The sequence below is a fragment of the Dasypus novemcinctus genome, chromosome 11 (genome assembly GCF_030445035.2).
Source record: "Dasypus novemcinctus isolate mDasNov1 chromosome 11, mDasNov1.1.hap2, whole genome shotgun sequence".
Classification (NCBI taxonomy): Eukaryota; Metazoa; Chordata; class Mammalia; order Cingulata; family Dasypodidae; genus Dasypus; species Dasypus novemcinctus.
Window position 1 is genome coordinate 8527448 of NC_080683.1, and position 23975 is coordinate 8551422.

At 40.1% G+C, this 23975-nt stretch overlaps 1 protein-coding gene across 4 annotated transcripts in view; it reads right to left on the reverse strand.

Annotated features, from left to right (window-relative positions):
- STK38 (serine/threonine kinase 38) overlaps nucleotides 1–22762 on the reverse strand; it is a 69609-nt gene extending 46847 nt beyond the window's left edge. For 2 of the 4 annotated variants that reach the window (XM_023586549.3, XM_071218433.1), the window contains exons 1-2: nucleotides 22470–22762; nucleotides 13659–13791 (exon numbers count right to left, since the gene is read on the reverse strand). In XM_023586549.3, the coding sequence (XP_023442317.1) occupies nucleotides 13659–13789 (131 nt within the window). In that variant the 5' untranslated portion in view covers nucleotides 13790–13791; nucleotides 22470–22762. Of the gene's footprint in view, nucleotides 1–13658; nucleotides 13795–22469 lie in introns of all 4 variants that reach the window. The other 2 variants (XM_004450388.5, XM_071218434.1) reach the window with 2 other exon arrangements.
- Between the last annotated feature and the right edge of the window lie 1213 nt (nucleotides 22763–23975).

Here is a 23975-nt window from a genome sequence, read left to right on the forward strand (position 1 = left end):
CAGTAGCAAGGCAATTTCTTCCATTTCTTCTTCAGTGTCTACATCCTTTCTTTTCTTCTTTTTTTTTCTAAATTAAGTTTGTCTTCACAAAAGTTTAGATCACAGTAATTCATATACATACAATATACAGTACTCCCACATATCCAGCATCAAACACTTTGTCCCTTCCCCAGCAATGATCTTTTTACATGTTCATATTATATTTGCTGCAACTGATGTACAGATATTAAGACAATAGCTTTCAAACATGGTTACACTTGGATCTACATTATGGTATACATTTTAGTCTTTGGGCTTTTACACATTTTTGGTGTACTTTAATGTGTCCTATATCCATCACTGCATAATCTTGTGGAACATTTCCATTGCCCCACAGTTACACTGATTGCATCTATTCAATACCTCTTTCCCCCTCCCCTCAGGGTTCATAGTGGCATTCAATCTTCATTACTTGAAGGACCATATTCAGAGATACTTGCAACAATGTTGAGGGTTTGACATGCTCGACTGCCCTAACCCACTGGGAGCCACCAATTCTCTCGAGAGATATAATTCCCTCTATTTGAGAACATCAGTCCTCCCCAGAATGTGGGTATACCTTCACTCTCATTGCATGGGTCTCTATCCAATGATATAACCCACTAACAAAATGAGTACTCACACACTCCCTAGAAGCCTGCCCTGTGTCAAATTCTCCCCTTTAAGTATCTTAAACAGGTACCCTTCCTTATTATATTTTTGAAAAGGTTTTCTCACTATTTTACTTTCAACCACATGTAGATGTGAATCATTTTACTGTCAATAAATTGTTTGTGTTCTTAAAAAAAAAAAATCTCCCAACAAAGAAAAGCCCAGGGTAAGTGGATGTGGCTCAAGCATTTGGGTGCCTGCCTACCACATGGGAGGTGTCCTGGGTTTGGTTCCTGGTGTCTCCTAAAGAAGACAAGCAAGACAGTGAGCTGATACAATGGGCTGGTATGGTAAGCTGATACAACAAGATGGGACAACGAGATGACACAACAAAGAGACAGAACAAGGAAACATAATGAGAAACACAACAAGCAGGGAGCGGAGGTGGCTCAAGCTATTGGGTGTCTCCCTCCCACACTGGAGGTCCTGAGTTCAGCTCCTGATGCCTCCTAAAAAATACAAGCACACAACCAACAAACAGAGAACAGACAGCAAGTACAAACAACAGGGAAGGAGGAGAAATAAAGAAATAAATCTTTAAGGAAAAAAGAAAAGTCCAAGACCAGATGGCTTCACAGGTAAATGCTACCAAACATTTTGGAAAGAATTAACACCAACCCTGTTTAAATTATTCCAAAAAATTGAAAAGGAGGGAAAATTATCCAACACATTTTATGAAGCCAACATTACCCTAATACCAAAGCCAGATAAAGATGCTAAAAGAAAATTACAAACCAGTCTCTCCAATGAACATAGATGCAAACATTCTCAACAAAATACTTGCAAACCGAATCCCACAGTATATCAAAAAAATTATACACCACAACAAAGTGAGATTTATTCCTGGTATGCAAGGGAGATTCAACATAAGAAAATCAATTAATGTAATACACCACACATTAACAAACTGAAGGAAAAAAATCACATGATCATCTGAATCTATGCAGAAAAGGCATCTGACAAAATACAGCATCCTTTCTTGATAAAAACACTTCAAAAGATAAGAATAGAAGGAAACTTACTCAATATGATAAAGCGCATATATGAAAAGCCCACAGCCAACATTGAACTCAGTGGGGAAAGGCTGAAAGCCTTCCCTCTAAGATTGGGAACAAGACAAGGATGAACATGATCAACACTGTTATTCAGTAATGTGTTAGAAGTTCTACGTTGAATATTAGGCAAGAAAAAAAAAAAAGGCATCCAAATAGGAAAAGAAGATGTAAAACTTTCACTATTCAGAGATGATATAATCCTGTATTTGGAAAATTCTGATCTACCACAAAGCTACTTGAGTTAATAAACAAGTTCAGCAAAGTGGCAGGATACAAGATCAGCAAGCAAAAATCAGTAATGTTTATGTACACTAGTAATGAACATCTAAGGAAGAAATCAGGGAGAAAATTCCATTTACAATAGCAACAAAAAGACCCAAATACCTAGGAATCAACTTAACCAAGGAAGTATAGGACCTATATTTAGAAAATTATAAAACAATGCTAAAAGAAATCAAAGACCTGAACAAATGGAAGGATATTCTGTGATCATGGACTGGAAAATTAAATACCATGTAGGTGTTAACCCTAACCAAACTGATTTATAGATTCAATGTAATACCAATCAAAATTCCAACAGTCTACTTTACACGAATAGAAAAGGCAGTTACCAAATTTATTTGGAGAGGAAAGTGTACCCAAATATCCAAAAGCATTCTAAAAATGAAGAGTAATGTGAGAGGACTTTCACTGCCTGATCCTGAAACACACTACAAACCTACAGTGGTCAAACAAGCATGGTATTAGCATAAAGATAGACACACTAATCAGTGAAATAGAATTGAGAGTCCAGAAATAAACCCTTACCTCTACGGCCAATAGGTGGGGTTTTTTTTTTTTGTTTTGTTAGGTACCGTGGCCAGCAATTGAACCCAATACATTACGTGTGTGAAGCCGGAGCTCAACCACTGAGCCATATAGGCTCCCCGAGTGGGTTTTTTCATTTGTCTGCTTGTTGTTTGTTTTTAGGAGGCACTAGAAACTGAACCTGGGACCTACCATGTGGGAAGCAGTTGCTCAACTGCTTGAGCCCCATCCGCTCCATCAGTTTTTGTTTGTTTCCTTTTTCTTTTTTATTCCCCAGTTTTTGACAAACTTACCAAATCCATGTTAACAGAACAAAACAGTCTCTTCAACAAATGGTGCTGGGAGAACCGGATATCCATAACAAAAGAATGAAAGAAGATCCCTATCCCACTCTCTATACAAGAATAGACTCAATATGAATCAAAGACCTAAACAGAAAAGCCAGGACCATAACACTACTAGAAGAAAATGGAGGGAATCATTTTCAAGATCTTGTGGTAGGTGGTGGATTTCTTTTTCTTGTATCTTATACCCAAAGCACGAGCAACATGCTCCTGTTCAAAATGGGAGCTCCTCAAATTAAACACTTTTGCACCTCCCAGGACTTTCTCAAAAGGTTGAAAAGGCAGCAGGCTCAATAGGAGAAAATATTTGGAAATTACATATCTGATAAGGGTTTAATATCAATGATATATAAAAATGCTACAACTCAACAATAAAAAGACAAATGACAAGATTAAAAAATGGGCAAAAGATATTAATAGACATTTGTTCAACAAAGAAATATGAATGGTAAAAAAACACATGAAAAAATGTTCAATATCACTAGCAATTAGGGAAATGCAAATCAAAACTACATTTCACACCTATGAGGCTGGCCACTATTAAAAAGTTAGAAAACTGTAAATGTTGGAGAGGATGTGGAGAGACAGGAATGCTTATTCACTGTTACTGGGACTGTAGAATGGTACAGCCACTATTGAGGAATGTTTGGCAGTTCCTAAAGAAACTGCCACATGACCTGGCAATACTGCTACCAGGTACATACCCATAAGAACTAAGAACAGTGACATGAACAGACATCTGCATACCGATGTCCATAGAGGCATTATCCATAATTGCCAAAAGATGTAAACAAGCCAGGTGTTCATCAACCAATGAATGGATAAATAAACTGTGGTGTATACACATGACGGAACACTATGCAGCTCTAAGAAGAAATAGAGTCATGAAACATATGACAGCATGGATGGACCTAGGATCATTATGCTGAGATACAAAAGGACAAATACTGTATGACTGGTAGCGGATTTGGCCCAGCGGTTAGGGCGTCCGTCTACCACATGGGAGGTCCACAGTTCAAACCCTGGGCCTCCTTGACCCGTGTGCAGCTGGCCCATGCGCAGTGCTGATGCGTGCAAGGAGTGCCCTGCCACGCAGGGGTGTCCCCTGCGTAGGGGAGCCCCACGCGCAAGGAGTGCGCCCCGTAAGGAGAGCCGCCCAGCGCGAAAGAAAGTTCAGCCTGCCCAGGAATGGCGCCGCCCACACAGAGAGCTGACACAGCAAGATGACGCAACAAAAAGAAACACAAATCCCAGTGCCGCTGACAACAACAGAAGTGGACAAAGAAGACACAGCAAATAGACACAGAGAACAGACAACCAGGGTGGGGGAGAAGGGGAGAGAAATAAATAAAAATAAATTTAATTTAATTTAAAAAAAAAAACTTAAATTTCACCGCTTATAAATAAAGTTTAAAAAAAATACTGTATGACTGTACTATTATGAACTAAATATATTGTGTAAACTCACAGAGTTAATAACTAGAATATGGGTCACCAGAAAATAGAAGGAGAATGGAAAGCTAAGGGTCAACCTGTGCAGAACTGGTAAAAAGGTTGTTTGATAATCTCTGGAAATGAATAGAAAAGGTAAAAGCACAGCATAGCATTTGTAACTAACAGTGCTATTTTATGGGGTATGGCAGTGGTTAATAGGGAAAGTCTATGGGGAAACGGACTTTGGCCCAGTGGTTAGGGCGTCCGTCTACCACATGGGAGGTCCGCGGTTCAAACCCCGGGCCTCCCTGACCCGTGTGGAGCTGGCCATGCGCAGTGCTGATGCGCACAAGGAGTGCCCTGCCATGCAGGGGTGTCCCCCGCGTAGGGGAGCCCCACGCGCAAGGAGTGCGCCCGTGAGGAGAGCCGCCCAGCATGAAAAGAAAGAGCAGCCTGCCCAGGAATGGCGCCGCCCACACTTCCCGTGCCACTGACGACAACAGAAGCGGACAAAGAAACAAGACGCAGCAAATAGACACCAAGAACAGACAACCAGGGGAGGGGATTAAATAAATAAATAAATCTTTTAAAAAAAAAAAAAATAGGGAAAGTCTAAGGTCATGTATATTTCTAGAAGGAAAGCTGAAAAATGTAATCTGGGACTATATAGCATGGTAAAACCTCATGTGACATATGAATATGGGTAATATTAAATATATAAGACTGTTTTTCCTTAAAACCAAAAAAATGTATGTTAATGTTATAAAATGTTAATATAGACACACACAAAAAACACACATTAGGGTAAGTAGAAGAAACCAGATACAAAGTACTATATATAATTCTATTTATATAAAATGTAAATACAATTCAATGTATAAAGATGGAATTAAATTAGTGGTTAAAAAGGGCTGGGGATGGATAGAGGGACTGAGAGATGACTGCTAAGGGGTATGGAATGTTTCTTTTTGGAGTAATGAAATTGTTCTATAATTTTTTGTGATGATGAATGCACAACAGTGATTTTACTAAAAGCCACTGATTGTACTCTTTGGATAAACTGTATGGTATGTGGATTTATCTCAATAAAACTGTTGTTTAAAAAAACACAGTAGCAAAGATACATATAGGATAGATGAAGCAAATGTAGCAAAATTACTAAATCTGAGAGATGAATATATTCATTATTCACTGTATTATTCTTTCTACTTTTGTATACACTGAATATTGTTCATATTGAAAAAGAAAAGCAGTCTCCTCCACTTGGCACACTCTCTGGTCACAGAGCCAGGTTAGCTAACACTAGCCTTTGGTGGAGCAGCTCTTCCTCTCATTTCCGATGATCTAAACCAGAACCTTGGGAGAAAGAAGCCACCTCCATACTTAGAAGCCACACCCAATCTCACCTCTCCACCACCTTCTATTCACTCCATTGATTATCTGCATTTGTGCCCAACGCCCAAAAGAGATAGTTCTTGTGTGTGTGTGTATGTGAACTTAAAAAACAATCATACATGTGTGTGAAATTCTCATACAACACCCTCTACCAACATACTACATTGTTGTGAAACATTTAAGAGAGAGTTCTTTTGAAGCTAGGACCATGTCTAAATCCCAAGTCTCCACTAAACACAGTACTTCACACATAGCAAATTTTTAAAATATGTTGCTAAAAAAAAAGTCAGAATGTGTAACAATATGTAGACACATTCATAACCCGGGCTTGTAATTACTCCCCTGTTCTAAGCACAGCTTATAATAGAAGCCATAATCGAAGGCAAAATATGGGTTAAAGGAATAGAGAAGATGAGTTTGCTATTGAATAGATGTAGCTCATAGTCAACCAGAGGCATTCTATCTCTAGGTTTTGCTATCATCTTCCCCTGCCATAAGGCCTTTGTTTCAAAGTGTCTACTATAAAATGGAAAAGTAAAAAGCTGCACATGAGAAGCAGGAAAAACATGAGAGCTGTTACAGGCACCCAGAGAAAACACACAAAAACAAAATGAAAACTTTTATTGCGAGCTGCTTGTAAATTTGACTAGTCCAATACTTATTATTTCAAATTCTTCAACATACTACAATACATACTATTAATAATAAAATGTTGTTTCTTTTATAGCAGTTGCCTTATATCATTAAAACTCTGCTTATACCTCAAGGCTCTATGACATTTCCTCCCTTTATATTAAATAAGTTTGGAAACTCCTGTTTCTGACTGTTCTAAGTTTTGGCAGGTACTCCTGTCAATCACTATTTGTTTTTTCCCAGCAATAATGAAACTTAAAATAGTCTTATCAAACTGTATCAAGAAACCCAAACACAGCTACTGACCTATGTCCCAAAAGAGGACTGTAAAGAAAAATTTACAAGGAGATACTGATTCTAAAAGGCTCAAAGTATCTATTGTTCTTGTCTTTGTTTTTAATGAAAAATACTGGTGATTTAGTAAAACACAAAAATTATCAAGCCACCCCACAAGTCAGCAAGTCCCCACCCCACCCCCCAAAAAATTACCAAACCAAAAACATTCATAGCCCTCTTAAAAGTCTAACATTCTGGGAAACGGACTTTGGCCCAGTGGTTAGGGCGTCCGTCTACCATATGGGAGGTCCGCGGTTCAAACCCCGGGTCCCGTGTGGAGCTGGCCATGCGCAGTGCTGATGCGCGCAAGGAGTGCCCTGCCACGTAGGGGAGCCCCACGCGCAAGGAGTGCCGTGCCACGCAAGGGTGTCCCCGCCCCACGCGCAAGGAGTGCGCCCGTGAGAGCCGCCCAGCGTGAAAAGAAAGAGCAGCCTGACCAGGAATGGCGCCGCCCACACTTCCAGTGCCGCTGATGACAACAGAAGCGGACAAAGAAACAAGACGCAGCAAATAGACACCAAGAACAGACAACCAGGGGAGGGGGGGAAACTAAATAAATAAATAAATCTTTAAAAAAAAAAAAAAAATTAAAGTCTAACATTCTTTTTCTACTGTCTGTCTTTGGATGAATTTGGTCTTCAAAAACAGCAAAGCCAAGGAAGCAGATGTGGCTCAACCGATTGGGCCCTGGTCTACCATATGGGAAGCCCCAGGTTCACAGGTCCCAGGGCCTCCTTGAGAAGGCAAGCAGGCCCACGCCCACAGAGAATTGACCGCTCAGGCCCACGGAGAGCTGGCGCAGCAAGATGACGCAACAAAGGGAGACAAGCAGACACAGAAAAACGTGCAACAAATGAACGCAGAGAGCAGACAGAAGGCAAGCAGCAAAGGGGGGGGGATAAATAAATAAAATAAATCTTAAAAAAAACAAACAGCAAAGCCACCAAAGCTTTTGAAAAATTTTTCCATCTTAAGAACCCAAAACAGGGAAGCGGACTTGGTGCAGTGATTAGGGTGTCCGTCTACCACATGGAAGGTCCGCGGTTCAAACCCCAGGCCTCCATGACCCATGTGAAGCTGGCCATGCGCAGTGCTGATGTGCGCAAGGCTGCCCTGCCACGCACGGGTGTCCCCGCGTAGAGGAGCCCCACGTGCAAGGAGTGCGCCCCAGGCATAAGGAGAACCGCCCAGCACAAGAAAAGTGCAGCCTGCCCAAGAATGGCACCGCAAACACAGAGAGCTGACACAACAAGATGATACAACAAAAAAGAAACACAGATTCCCGTGCTGCTGACAACAACAGAAGCGGACAAAGAAGAACACGCAGCAAATAGACACAGAGAGCAGACAACTGGGGCGGGGGGGGAGGGGCGATAAATAAATAAATCTTTAAAATAAAAAAAAAAGAACCCAAAACAACACCAAAAAGCACTGGTTTCAACTCATTTTGGGGTATAATCTTAGTGTAAATCCCAATGTAACTTGTGTTAATAATGTAAATAAAGCCACACATTATCTTGACCCTAGAGAATGAGAGCACCAGAGCCAGTAGGATAAAAAACAACCTAACATCATATAAAACTAGTAACTAAATCAGAATTCATAAGCATTTGTTTCACAACTATAAAAGCAGAAACTCTGATTTGAAGAAAGTAGTTATATTTCAAAATAATGATCTCCAACAGTTTCACACTTCCTGTAAGTTTACTGTGCAAATTTATCTTTGAATTCCCCATGATCCTAACAAAGGGCACTGTGCAGGTACTCGGTGTTTGTTCTGGAGAACAGCAGTTAGCCACCACCAGGTGTAATATACCTTGCTTTACTGCGTACAGATATGCATATTTAAGATCAAATCATATCTCCCAGATAAATTATGATTTACAACCTTCATGAATAATGTGGGTATAAAAATCCTCAACAAAAATATTAGTATATCAAATCCAGCAATATAAAAATGGATAATAAATAATGATCAAAAGGGTTCTATCACAGAAATGCAAGGTTAGTTTATCATTCAAAACTCAGTCCGTGTAATCTGCTATATTAGCAGAATAAAGGAGAAAAAACCATATGATCATTTCAATAAAAGCAGAAAAAAGCATTTGACAAAATACACCAATTTATGATAAAAAACTCTCAGCTAAATAAGAACACGAAAGTACTTCTTTTACTTGATAAAGGGCATCTTCAAAAAATCTACAGCTAACTTTACAACGAATAGAGAAATAGTGATTGTTATCCCCTTAAATTGGAAACAAAATAAAGATGTCCACTCCTATCCCTTCTATTCAACATTGTACCAACAAATCCCAGCCAGTGCAAGGAGGCAAGGAAAAGAAAGTAAAGGTGTACAGATTACAAAGGAAAAAGTAAAACTGTCTTTATTTGAATATGACATGCTTGTTTACATAGAAAATTCTAAGAGTCACAAAACAACTAGAATAACTATATTAGCAAGTCACAGGATAACAAGGTCAATATACAAAAATCAACTGCATTTCTATGACTCACAGCAAACTATTGGAAAATGAAATTTTAATTATCCATTTACAGTGGCATCAAAAATCCAAAATACTTAGGAATAAAAAGACATATACAAACTCCACACATGAAACTACAAAATGCTGCTAAGAAAAATTAAAGATGACCTAAATAAATGGAGTGATATATCATGTGGGTGGGATCACTTAAGATGTCAATATTATCAAGATGTCAATTTTCCCCCAATTGATTTATAGATTCAATACAATCTCAATCATAATTCCATCAGGCTTTTCTATAGAAATTAACTAGAGGATTCTGAAGTTTATATGGAAATGCAAGGAACCTAGAATATACAAAGCAGTCTTGAAAAAAAAAGAACAAAGTTGGAAGACTTATATTGCCTGACTTCAACACCTACTACAAAGCTACAATAATCAAGACAGTGTATGATACTGATATAAGGATAAACAAATTTATCAATGGAACAGACTAAAGAATCCAAAAACAGATTCACATTTATATAGCCATTTCATTTTTGGCAAAAGCATCAAAGCAATCTAATAGGGAAATGAAAATCTTTTCAATAAATGATGGCAGAACAGGATATCCATAGCGAAAAAAAATAAATCTCAACACCCTACCTCAGACCACACACACTTATTAAATCAAAATGAGTCAGAGAACTAAATATAAAAATGAAATCTATAAAAGTAATTAATGACACTGAATTATATATGTGAAAGTGAATGATATATGTTACTGGAATAAAAATTAAAAGAAAAAAATAGGACTGTACAACACAATGAACCTATTGTAGATGATAGATTATAGTTAATAAAATAATAAAAATATTCTTTCATAAATTATAGCAAATATATATCACTAATGCAAGATGTTAATAAATAGGATGACATATAGGAACTCTGTATTTTATACATATTATGCATGATATTTCTGTAAACCTGCAACTTCTCTAACAAAACAATTACTAATAAAAAAAATTTTAATGAGATCAATAAAACTTCCAGAAGAAACAGAATATCTTCATGACTTTGGGGTAGGCAAAGGTTTCTTAGAGATATCACACAATATAATGCCATAAATGAAAGGAAAAAAAAAAGCTAAGTTAGATTTCATAAAAATTAAAAACTGTTCATCTAAAGACATCATTAAGAAAATGAAAAGAAAAGCCAGAGACTGGGAGAAATTATTTGCGAAACATATATATATATCAAAGGAGTGGTATCTAGGATTTATAAAGAACTCCTACAATCAATTAAAAAAAAAAAACTCATTTTTTTAAATGGTAAAAAATTCTGAATATATGCTTCCCAAAAGAAGATATACAAATGGTCAATAAGTACATTTTAAAATGTACACCTTAATCATCAGGGAAATGCAAATTAAAACCACAGTGAGATACCACTAAGCATCTACCAGAACAGCTAAAGTTAAAAGACTACAACACAAATGTTAGCAAAGAGGTAAAATAACTGGAATTCTTATACATGGTTGGTAAAATTAAAATGTTACAACCACTTCAAACTTTAAAAAACTAAACATGGGAAACAGATGTGGCTCAAGCAATTGGGCTCCCATCTACCATATAGGAGGTCCAGAGTTCAATACCCCGGGCCCCCTGGTGAAGGCGAGCTGGCCCATGTGGCAAGCTGGCCCACATGGAGTGCCACCCCATGCTAGGAGTGCTGCCCTGTGTAGGAGTGCTGCCCTGCGCAGGAGTGGTGGCCTATGCGGAGAGCTGACGCAGTGAGATGATGCAACAAAAAGAGTATTAGAGGAGAGACAATAAGAAGACACAACAGACCAGGGAGCTGAGGTGGTGCACTCTCTCCCAGAATTGGTTCCCAGAGCCATGTAATGAGAATACAAGCAGACACGAAGAACACATGGCAAATGGACAGAGAGCGCAGACAATGGAGGGAGGGGGGAGAAATAGATAGGTAGATAGATAGATAGATAGATAGATAGATAGATAGATAGATAGATAGATAGATAGACAGACAGACAGACAGATAAACATAATCTACGTATGTTACAATCCTGTATAAGTACTCCTAAGTATTTATTCAAGAGAACTGAAAATAAATTGTTCATAAAAAGATAAAAGATTCCCATGAATCTTTTATCTTTTTATGAACAATTTATTTTCAGTTCTCTTGAATAAATACTTAGGAGTATTTATACTGGATTGTAACATAGATTATGGTTATCGGATATGACCTTTCTACACATGCTTCTTCTGTTACTCTTACCAGACCTCGGTTGTCGCTGGGGTTGGTGTATACTCAGGAGACCTGAAGCTCTGGACTGTACATGTGACAGCCAGGCCCTGAGCCTCAGAAGACTTGCAGCTTCTACCATCTAGTTTATTGGACTTACCCTGGCCAGCTAACATGGAGGTGAAGAAGGTCAACCACCACACCAGGGAGCCAAGAGTGCCTACAACTGCAAGCAGGAGAATTGCATTCATCATCCATGTGGAATCTACGCCCCCTCTTGATATAGAGGGGGAGTGGACATAACCATCCCAGGGACCACAGGATGGAGGAATAGAATATGGATGAGAGTGGATTTATTGATATTCTACTATGGAACTATTGTGATTCGTAATGGAAGAAATTGTAGCAGTGATGTGGAAAATGTGGTCATGGTAGCTGCTGAGGGTAGGGAGAGGGAAGAAGAGATATGATGTGGGGGCAATTTCAGGACTTAGAGTTGTCCTGGATGGTACTGCAGGAACAGATGCTGGACATTCTATGTCCTGCCATGGCCCACTGGGTGGACTGGGTGAGAGTATAAACTACAATGTAAACCACTACCATATGGTGCAGCAGTGCTTGAAAACGTATTCACCAAATCAATGAATGTGCCATGATGATGAAAGAGGTTGTTGATGTGGGAGGAGTGCGGTGAGGGGGGTGGGAGGTATATGGGGAACTCGTATTTTTTGAATGTAACATTTGAAAAAAAAAAATAAAGAAGGAAAAAAATAAAAATAAAGAAGGAAAAAATAAAAAGATAATAGATTTATATGGGAATGTTCATAGAAGCTTTATTCAAAAGAACCAAAAACGTGAAAAAAACCTGGACGAATATCAACAGGAGAATGGATAAACAAACTGAGGTACAGTTATAAAACAGAAGAGAACTCAGGAATAAAAAGTAACAAAAAGTACACACACAACATGAATAAATCTAAAAAACATGCTGAGCGAACGATGCCTTACTCAAAAAAGCACTTACTATAAGATTCCATTTACATTTTCCATTTGTATGGAAAAGGCAAGACTAATCTACGGTAGGAAAAATTCACATGAGGAAAACTTGTGGGCTGATGGCAATTTTCTACGTCTTGATAAGGGTTTGAGTTAAAACAGATATGTGTATTTGTCAAAGCTGATCAAATGGAACTCTTAAGATTTCTCAGAAGTGGATGTAGCTCAAATGGTTGAGGACCTGCTTCCCATGTACAAGATCCCAAGTTTAACCCCCAGTTATCTCCTCTAAAAACAAAACAAAAACCAACTCTCATTGGGGAACAGATGTAGCTCAAGTGACTTGAGCACCTGCTTCCCATGTAAAAGGTCCTGGGTTCAATCGCCAGTACCTCCGAAAAATAAAAATCTGCATTTCATTATATGTAAATTTACTGTCCCCTCCCAAAAAATAAACCATATACAAATATTGAACTCTGGTTAATGTTTCTCAAGCAGAAATATTTAGAAGTGAGGAGTACTAATGTCTGCAGCTTACTTTGAAGGGCAGCAAAAAATTAAGATGGATTAATGAATAGAGGGATAAATATATGCTAAAACAAATATAATGAAATGATCATTGTATTTGGTTATTCACTGTACAATTTTCAACTTTCCTGTATAATATTTTCATAATAAAATAGAAAAATTTCTAATTATGAGTTACTACACGAACAATATATACCAGATCAATAATAATAATAACTGCTATTACTACCATTAATTGATTACTATGTGTGAAGCACTATGGTGAATACTCACACATATCTAATCCCTACAGCAATCCTGCAGGGCAAGTAGCATAATCCCCATTGTCCAGATCAAAAACTGATACACAAAAAGACTCAGTAACTTATCCAGCCTCATACAGATAGTAAAATGGTAAAGGCAAGATTCAAAACTCAGGTCTGATTCCACAGGGTCTACTCTTTGCAAACGCTATGGAGAGTCTTAACCATGAACTCCAAGGATCTGGTCCAATTATTTTGTTATCCTGCAATGGAATTGTGTTATTGACTAATAGTAGAAATAAGGGGTAATAGCATAGACTTTGGAAATCTGTTACACTGTCATTCCATTGTAATGGGATAGGCTATATCATGCCTGCTATTCATTTCCTGAGTAGGATATTTCTAATGTGCTTTGCAATACCAGACAGGAATGCCACAACCATGACATAATTCTTTAACAGAATTCTTTACCTCATTTCTCGTTCTTCATGTTGAGCGATAAGGTTGCTATAAAAATTCTCCAGTGTCACTTTAGTCATAGTCACCCTTTCTTTTGTGTGGTTACTCATGGACGAGCAAGGTGTTGAACCTGTCATTGCCATTGCTGCTAGAAACAAAGAAAACACGAGTTATCCATTTTGTAGTTAGAATCCACCAAATAAGCACTCTCCTATCCTACTGGTAGGAATGTAAATTGGAACAAATTTTCAGGAGAAGAAACACATAATATGGTACAACAGCCAGACAAAAAGAATTCTAATCATTAGTGAAAATAATTATGTATTATGTCCTATGACCCAGAAATCCGACCTTCTGTATAAAGCCTAGAGAAATTCTCACTATAGCAGACTGATATAGTTATGAATTCCAAAAATAGATATTGGATTATGTTTGCAAACTGTTCTGTACTTGGGTGTGATTAAATTATGATTAAGGCTTTGATTAGGCTATATCAGTAAGGTATTGAATATCTACCCCTTGGTGGGTGGGGAATCACAGATAAAAGATATGGCAAAGGACAGAGTTGGAGGTTTTGGATGTTGGAGTTTGATGCTGAAGTTTTAAGCTGGAACACCAGGTAGTAAGCATAGTAAGCACAGAGAGGAAAGAAAAGCCAGCCCCAGGAAGAGAGGAACCCTGAGCCCAGAGAGAAGCAAGCCCTGGGAAGAGAAGAACCCAGGAAGCCTGAACCTTTGCAGATGTGGGCAGCCACGTTGCTCCAACACGTGAAAACAGACTTTGGTGAGGGAAGTAATTTATGCTTTTTGGCCTGGTATCTGTAGGCTTCTACCCCAAATAAATACCCTTTATAAAAACCAAACAATTTTCAAAATTTTGCATCAGCACCCCTTTGGATGACTAATACAGATTTTGGTACCAAGGAGTGGGAAAGTGCTTTTACAATTACCAAAATGCTGGTTTTATAAATGGGGAAGGGGTATTTTTTGAAGGAATTGTGAGATGCTTGGAAGAAAAGACCTACAGGGCTTTGAAGAGACTTTTCATAGCAATATAGATGCTAAAGAGACTTTTTATGATACCTCAGAAGTAAATTATGAAACTATTACTAGAAACGAGGAAAGGCAATCCGTGTTTTAAAGTTACAGAGAACTTAGCAAGATTAATTCCTGGTGTTTTCCTGGTGTTTTATGGAAGGCAGAATTTGAAAACAGCAAGCCTGGGCATTTAGCTCAAGAAATTTCCAAAGTAAACCTGGAGAATGCGGCTTGGTTTCTGCTTGCAGTTTATAGCAAAATGCTAAATGAGAGAGATATGCTGCGGACTGAACTGTCGGGCACTAAGAAAACAGAAACTGATTCTGGAAATTCCAAGCCTCTGGAAATCAAGCTCCCAGATCAAAATGCCCCACTGGAAGACTTAACTAAACTTGGAACTGGTAAATCAGGATTGAAGATGCAGATATGTCAGAAAGACTTGTGGAAAGCCTGGCTGTCTGATGGCTTGGACCCCTGCTTCCTGCATGCTAAACCAATAGACTTTTTGAGAGAACTGCATGAACAAAACCACTGTGAGGTTGGAATAAAAGGGACATGGAAAGGAAAGATTGAAGGGGAAATGACTTCATGAGGAAAATGAGATCTGGAATTAAGACATCACCTTGGGCCAAGAGAGGAACCCCACCCATGTGTACACAGAGGGTGAGTTTGCCCCAGCAGTTGAAGAGGGTGGATATTCCTGTCTAATGTTCTGGGAGACTTTTGCCGCCCCAAGGTACAGAGAGGTTGGAGCACACTCACCAAGGATTAGGGTGGTTAAAGTCAGCACCCCGTAGGTCCGAGAGGGGTGGATCTGTCCCCTACGGATCAGGGAAGGCCAGGTAGTCAACTCTTTGCTCTGAGAGGGTTGAGCCTGTATGCCAAAGGTTAGGGGGAATGTTGTCTTCATGTCACTGTACTAGGAAGGTTAAGACTCTAACCCCAAGATTGGGGTTAAAGTGTGGCAATCACCCCAATGCTCTCAGAGGATGAGGTCTGGAACTTGGTCAACACCCAGATGCTTGATGAGAGTGAAACCAAGAAAATGGCCATTGGGCAAGCCTGTGGAAAGGGTGGGTTACCATAAGGCACCAAGGAGAAGAAACCGTCATCTTAAGAATGACTCTAAGACTTTAACATCTATTGAAGCATGTCCTGCAGGTTTACCGTATGTAGAGGACCCATGACTCATGTTTCTCTCCCAATTTCTCCTTATTATAATTAAAATGTTTATTCTTTATCTGTCCATTTGTGTACTGGAAACAGATAAATTGCTTTGTAAGTTTCAGAGATCTATAGCAGATAGGATTTTGCCCCAAGACAAACTATTTCTTTAAATTGAATGTGATATGATTTAGTTCTTGCATTGTTACTGATTTAAGGCTTTTCTGAATATTGTAATGTCTTTTTGGAATTCAGAGGGTAGAGTGTGGCAGTTTAATTATGAATTCCAAAAATAGATATTAGATTATGTTTGTAAACTGTTCTGTACCTGGGTGTGATTAAATTATGATTAGGGCTTCGATTAGGCCATGTCAGTAGGGTATTGAGTACCTGCCCCTTGGTGGGTGGGAACTCACAGATAAAAGACATGGCAAAAGACAGAGTTGGAGGTTTTGGATGTTGGAGTTTGATGCTGAAGTCTTAAACTGGAGCCCCGGGAAGTAAACACACAGAAGAAAGAGAAGCAAGCCCCAGGAAGAGAGGAACCCTGAGCCCGTAGAGAAGACCCTGGAAGAGAAGAACCCAGGAAGCCTGAACCATCGCAGACTCTGCAGCCATCTTGCTCCAACATGTGAAAATGGATTTTGGTGAGGGAAGTAATTTATGCTTTATGGCCTGGTATCTGTAAGCTCCTACCTCCAGATAAATACCCTTTATAAAAACCAACCGATTTCCGATATTTTGCATCAACACCCCTTTGGCTGACTAATACAATCATACTGGCTCTTAAGAGGACATGTGGGAAACGGACTTTGGCCCAGTGGTTAGGGCGTCCGTCTACCATATGGGAGGTCCACGGTTCAAACTCCGGACCTCCTTGACCCGTGTGGAGCTGGCCATGCCCAGTGCTGATGCGCGCAAGGAGTGCCGTGCCACGCAAGGGTGTCCCCCGCGTGGGGGAGCCACACGCGCAAGGAGTGCACCCGTGAGGAAAGCCGCCCAGCGTGAAAAGAAAGAGCAGCCTGCCCAGGAATGGCGCCGCCCACACTTCCTGTGCCGCTGACAACAACAGAAGCGGATCAAAGAAACAAGACGCAGCAAATAGACACCAAGAACAGACAACCAGGGGAGGGGGGGAAATTAAATAAATAAATAAATCTTTAAAAAAAAAAAAAAAAAAAAGAGGACATGTACAGGATGTCCATTAAAGAGAAGATGTTAATATGCCATTATTTGTTATGGGGAGTCAAAGGCAATTCAGTAAGAAAATGAATAAATAAAATGCTGTGGATGCATACTAGGAAATACCATGCAACAGTAAGAAGTAATTAACTACTTGTTCTTACAATCAACATTCCTATACCTTTAAAACATAGCGCTGTATTTTTTAAAAGGAAGAGAACAAGATCACAATACCATATATGTAATTAAGAATACATATGGGGGTGGCAGACTTGGCCCAGTGGCTAGGGCATCTGTCTACCACATGGGAGGTCCGCGGTTCAAACCCCGGGCCTCCTTGACCCGTGTGGAGCTGGCCCGTGCGCAGTGCTGATGCACTCAAGGAGTGCCCTGCCACGTAGTGGTGTCCCCCGCGTGGGGGAGCCCCATGCCCAAGGAGTGCGCCCCATAAGGAGAGCCACCCAGCACAAAACAAAGTGCAGTCTGCCCAGGAATGATGCTGCACACATGGAGAGCTGACATAGCAAGATGACACAACAAAAAGAAACACTGATTCCCATGCCACTAACAACAACAGAAGCAGACAAAGAAACAAGACGCAGCAAATAGACACAGAGAACAGACAACCAGGGTGGGGGGAGGGGAGAGAAATAAATAATAAATAAATCTTAAAAAAAAAAAAAAAAAGAATATATATGGGGGAGCAGATGTAGCTCAAATGGTTGCACACCTGCTTCCCACATGGGAGGTGCTGGGTTTGGTTCGTGGTATCTCCTAAAAAGGAAAACAAAAAAACAAACAAGCAAATACAACCAACTCAGGGAAGCTCAGTGGTTGAGCGCTGGCTTCCCATATATGAGGTCCCAGGTTCAGTACCTCAAAAAAAATAAAAATAAAAGGTATGGGAAGCGGACATGGCTCAACTGAGAGAGCGTCTGCCTACCATATGGAGGTTCCAGGGTTCGATATCCAGGGCCTCCTGACCCATGTGGTAAGCTCGCCCACGCACAGTGCTGCCGTACACAAAGAGTGCCGTGCCACGCAGGGGCGCCCCCATGACGGGGTGCCCTACACGCAAGGAGTGAGCCCTGCAAGGAGAGCCGCCCTGTGTGAGAAGAGCGCAGCCCCCCCAGGAGTGGCACCGCACACACGGAGAGCTGATGCAACAAGAGGATGCAAGAAAAAAGAGATGCAGTTTCCCGGTGCTGCCTGAGAATGCAAGTGGATACAGAAGAACAGACAACGAATGGACATAGAGAACAGACAACGGGAGGGAATGGGAGAGAAATAAATAAAATAAATCTTAAAAAAAAAAAGGATATATATGAGCTATAACAAATGTACAATACTAACAATACATGGTGTTAATAATGGGGAGAGTATGGAAAAAATATACCAAATGTATACACTATGGACCAAAGTTAGTGGTAATAGTCTAATGATGTTTTTTCACAATCTGTAACAAATTTTCCACAACAATGTAAGGTGTTGGAGGGGTGCTGCATGTGAATTTTGCACATTATATATATAGACACAATATAATTATTTGCCATCCAGGAATCTAGCCTGAATAAAACAGAGGCCCACAAGGATTTATACACAAGGGGGTTTGATATAGCACTCTTAATGAAAAGGAAAACTGAAAATAATCTGAATAAACAACAGAGAACCGCTTAATATTATTATAGAGTTCTATAATGAAATACAATGCAATTTTTAAATGTTCAAATGTTTCACATTGGGGGAAGTGTTTCCAATCTAAGTGAAAAGAACAAGTTACAAAACAAAATGTACAGCATGGTCTCAATTTTGTTTATGAAGAACTACAAGTACACTGAATTATTAGAAGTATATATAACAAAATGTTCTTAGTGGCTTAATTCTAGGTAGTGTGACTGCAATTTTTTCTTATTTAGCTTTTCTATGTTCTCTACCTTTTCTTCAATGAACATATATTATTACCAATAACTTTTAAATTTATCATTTCTATATTAAAAAATATATATATGACTAAAATGTTGACCTACAGGTAGACATGTGTTCTGACACAAATCTTATACTTGATAAATGTTTGCTGTTCATTTGAACTTTCAAGTTAAAATAAAGCACTATAATAGAAACAATATTTCAAAGAAAAAAATCTGAATCTTAATTCTAATGATGGAAGATAAAATATCCTTACATATGAAAAAACTGACGCCAACAAATTTAGGTAACTTTGGCATTTCTTTCTCCAAAATTTAAAATCTCATTTCCCCCGAGATATTTTTGCCAATCTGTATTGTTTCACATGGCCAAACTGCTCCTCAGTTCTGACTTGCTCCAGTAGTAGAATAATGCTCAATACACTACCCTGATCATACCTTCCTCCCACAAGACCTGCGTCTCAGACTGTGTTTTCACCTCAACATAAAACTTGAGTTAAAATCAGGAGAGGCAAAGGGCCATTTTCAAAGACAATATGTTCTATGAAGTTTTCTTAAGCTTCTCCCCTTAATATTTAGGAGTTTTTAAAGTTGTTTTGTGGATTAAGAAAGCTTTTAAGGAACACGTAAACTATTGTTATTACTAAGAAAAAAAAGTTTAATATTAAGCAATTTTTTAAAAAGGTACTCTGGGAAAAATCAAATACAGAATAATCCTTTCACAGCAAAAAAAAAATTCAAAATCAAGGCTTTGCTTCAGAGTCAAATGTTTTGATTTATAATGTGCCAAAAATGATCAATAATCACAAATGCAAGACGATATACTCAGAGCTACCCTTTACTTTAAAATAACAAGTTATTTTTACGGGGAAGTTTCTAGTGATACCAAAGCAAAATCAAATGCTTTTAGGATATCAGTAGATGGAAGAAACAGGGGAAGAAAAAACCTAACTCTGTTGAGTTTATGTAGCTTGGGTGTGGTTCCTTATTTGTCAGTCTATACTCCCTCCACCCACAATGAAAACCACATGCAATCTAAGTGTGTTGGTGAAGAAATTTTAAAACCAGATCTAAAAACAAGTCAGACACAAGTGAGAGCTTTGTACTCCTCCCTTGTCTGAAATTTTCTAGAGGCCCTTTATATATATGGAGTTCTATTTTAACAACTGAAATTACATCAACAACTACAACAAAATCAGAGCACTTAAGCCTAAAACAGTGTTTTCCATACTGTAGGTGGAATAAATGTAAGATGAGCAAATTAATGATTTTTAGTTGTTAACAATGCTAGAGAACAAAGATTACACTTACACTGATAGATACATCAAAAACTGAAAAAATTACTATTTAAAAAAAGCTTGATTCATTTAAGTCTCTGGCATTACTTCCTGAACTTTTAAAAAGATCAACAGGAGATAAAGTGCAAAGATGCTCACATATTAGGCCAACAAATTCTCTACAATGGGATTTTCACCCTTCACATACAGTCTCTAATGTAATGGCAAAGGTTGCAGTCCTTCCCTTTGACCTTTCTTCAAACTTCCTCCTCAAACTTTTAGCCTAATTCTAATAATCTTTAATCAAAAGATTAAATTAGGGAAGCAGATGTGCCTACCACATGGGAGGTCCCAAGTTCAGTTCCCAGTGCCTTCTAAAGAAGATAAGCAAGACAGCAAGCTGACACTATGGGCTGGCGTGGCGAGCTGATGCAAAAAAGAGACACAATGAGGAAACACAACAAGCAGGGAGCGGAAGTGGCTCAAACAACTGGACACCTCCCTCCCACATGAGAGGTCCCAGGTTTGGTTACTAGTGCCTCCTAAAAAAAAGAACAGACACAGAAAGCACACAGTGAACAGACAGAGAGCAGACAGCAAGTACAAACAACAAGGTGTGGGAGAGAAATAAAAATAAATCTTAAAAAAAAAGAAGATACAATTACTATTGTCCTATAGCAATTCACATGTTCACTGGACCTCTCAGTACTTTTTATAAGACAGGGTTTTCCCTCATGCTATAGAAATTCAAGCCTCTATGCCATGATTTACAGGCCACTGGAAGCCCTTGCCTTATTTATTTCATTCTCCTTCAATTCTGCAGAATTAGGGAATAATGAGTAGGTAAAAAAAAATTTAATTCAAAAAATTTTAACAAAAGGATGTGAATGTGACTCTCATAAAAGTCAAGGGAAGGGACTGCAAACATAAAAAAGGAGATCAAATGAAAACCACAGTTTTACAGAATCAAAATAGTTATGCCTCCTGGGCCTATTAACTTTACAATGGTACTCTGTTATCACTATAAACGTTCTGTCCCTCACTTTGTCTATTTCTTTGTGACTCTGACAATCCAACATCTTTCATTTGTACAGTTCAGCATTGAGGCTAAAACTACTCCTTAAGACTTATATAGATAATCTCTCCTAATGAACTGCAAGCCACTGGAACACAAGCATCCTCTCTTATACTCTTTTTAATATCCTTGCCCCATCTCATAAACAGTGCTAAGCACTTAGTAAGCACATTAGAAAAGATTAGGAAAAGAACTTATGTTTGATATCCATTCCTAGAAGTTGAGAATATATATGTGTGATGAGAGTAGGGTTGGGACATGGAATGGTGGAATCCACTAGTAAAAAGAATCTCTTTCAGGTTGGGTAATGGTTTTCTATACAGAATTGGGAGTAGAGTTCTTATCGTCTTATGAGGAAGCTGATATCTAAAGTTTGGGCCAGAGGGGTACATGTTATAGTGGTGGGAGTCGTCTCATGCTCAGGGAAACCACATCCACTGCCTGGCTAATTGGAGCCGAGGTAAGGTGAAAAGAAGAGGAAGTACAGGGTCTACTTTGTCCAACCTAAACAAAAACAAGTTTCTCTTCAAGTCTTTCAGTCATTTCATAGTGTGTGTGAGAGATCTGGTCTCCCCACTAGCACTTCTGCACACTACCTTCTGACACTGACTTTCCCCTAAGTCCTCATCGACCTTTTCCACTTTCTTCTGAAAAGTCTTCACTACATTTTCCTGTGGTCTTAAGATTACCAGAAGCCCAGCATCCGAAGACAAACAAGAGGGAAAGGACATCAGACCCCCGGGTGGGCTTTCGACACCTGCCTCAGACAACAGCTCGCAGGTTCCTAGATCCCAGAAAAGGTAAAAGCAAGTGGAAACTGGTGATGCCTGAGGTCTCGGAGGAGACAGGCGGCGGCAGCAAGTAGACAAAGCTGAAAACAAGGAGAGGAGAGCCTGGCTCGTCACCCCAGATGCACACGGAGGAAGAGAAAGGTCGGGGTGGGGAGACTGGGACTGGTTGATTGTGGAGAGGCCCAAGAAGGAGCTTCTGGAGATGGAGAGAAGAGAGACTGACAGGCGGCTGAGGAGAGGGACCGCGGGGGCGAGGGCACAGGGCTGGAAGAGGCGCTGGCGGGAAGGGGGAGCACGAGAAGGAGTCGGAGGAAGAAGAGATGAAGGAACAAGCCTGGGATGGAACTGAGGCGGCGGCAGCAAGACACTTACCAGAGCCCCAGCGGAGGCGGGCTGGGGGCGGATGGCAGCCGCAGGTCCCTGCCCGGCCAGCGGACTAGACGTGCGGACGGACGCAGCCCCAGCGGCAAGAGCCAACCAGCCAGCCAGAGGAGGAAAGGGGACGCTAGAGGGGCTCTAGGGTCGGGGCCAAGGAGCCGTTGAGGAGGACAACAGGAAGCGCCCCAACTGCCGGAAAAGACGGCAGCGCGGAGGGGCCAAGGCAGCCCTGTCCCCCACGGCGCCGAAGGGCTGGCGCAGCGGCCAGCAGCCAAGACCGCGCAGGCGCGATTTCCCGGCAACGCGGCCGGGATTGCAGGCCTGCGCGTGCGCGGCTCTGCCCGGCCCGCCCTACTTCGCCCCAACGCCGACCTGCGGGTGTGGCCGGAGGTTCGAGGTGTGGGGCGGTTTCAGGGTGGCGTGAACTGTGGGAGGTTCCTTTGGATTTTTTTTTTTTAGCTTTTTGTTTTGAAATAACTGGTTATAGATTGACAAGAAGTTGCACAGTTAGTACAGAGAGCTCAGTACACTCATGACCCACCTTGCTTCCCTCAACAGCTTACATAATTATTCTACATTATCAAAATTAGGAAATTGACATTGAAACAATACAATTAACTATATCGATACACTTAAGTAGATTACAGACCTAACTCGAATTTAACCAGTTTTGCATGCACGTGTGCGTGCGTGTGTGTGTGTGTGTGTGTGTGTGTAGTTCTGTGAAGTTATATCTTGAATGGTTCCCTTCTCCCCACCTCCCCCTTGTTTTTTGTGGGGGATTTTAATTTTTATTTTTTCCCCCTTGATTTTTGACCACTGTAGCTAGCAATGGATCTCCTGGAGCCCTTGGCCCCACCTATTCTTGCGAACAGGGATCCTTTATCTGTGATCAGTTGAGCTCCCCAGGGCATCCCATCACGAACAGAAGAGCCAGCTTTCTCTACCACCTCTTGGGGTAAGGAGGTTCCCAAGTTTACTAGCCTTCCGGCACTAACTCAGTCCTTAAGAATGGAGCACAGCGCTCAGGATCAGAAAGTGCCCCTCTTCTGGAAGCAAGGAAGTCAGCCATGGTCCATGCCTGCCTTCAAAGGAGCCATCTACAGAGCAAAACAAGCTTCTGCACACATCATTCTGGTATTTTGTGATGTGTTTTGTGCCTCAGGCTCTTGTAATTGCATGTGAGATGGTAGGGCCTGATTTTATCCTTCAGGCTTGGGGTCCCAGGCCTTATTTCCTTAATCGTTTTAAAAACAGGCCCTCCTTACTGCTTTCATCTTTCTAGACTTCAAAGTTCCAGCTTCCTTTTGTCTCACTTCACAGAGAAACCAGTTCGCCTTTCATTCTCAGTGCAGTGGCCCTTCTCCCCCAAAACCTTTTGTCAAAGACCCACCCATCTTTAAGGGCTTAATAACAGTGCAAAATGTTTACATACTACTTTACAGTTTACAAACCACTTTCACTCATTTAATCTCTGATCCTCGCAACAGATACTCTACC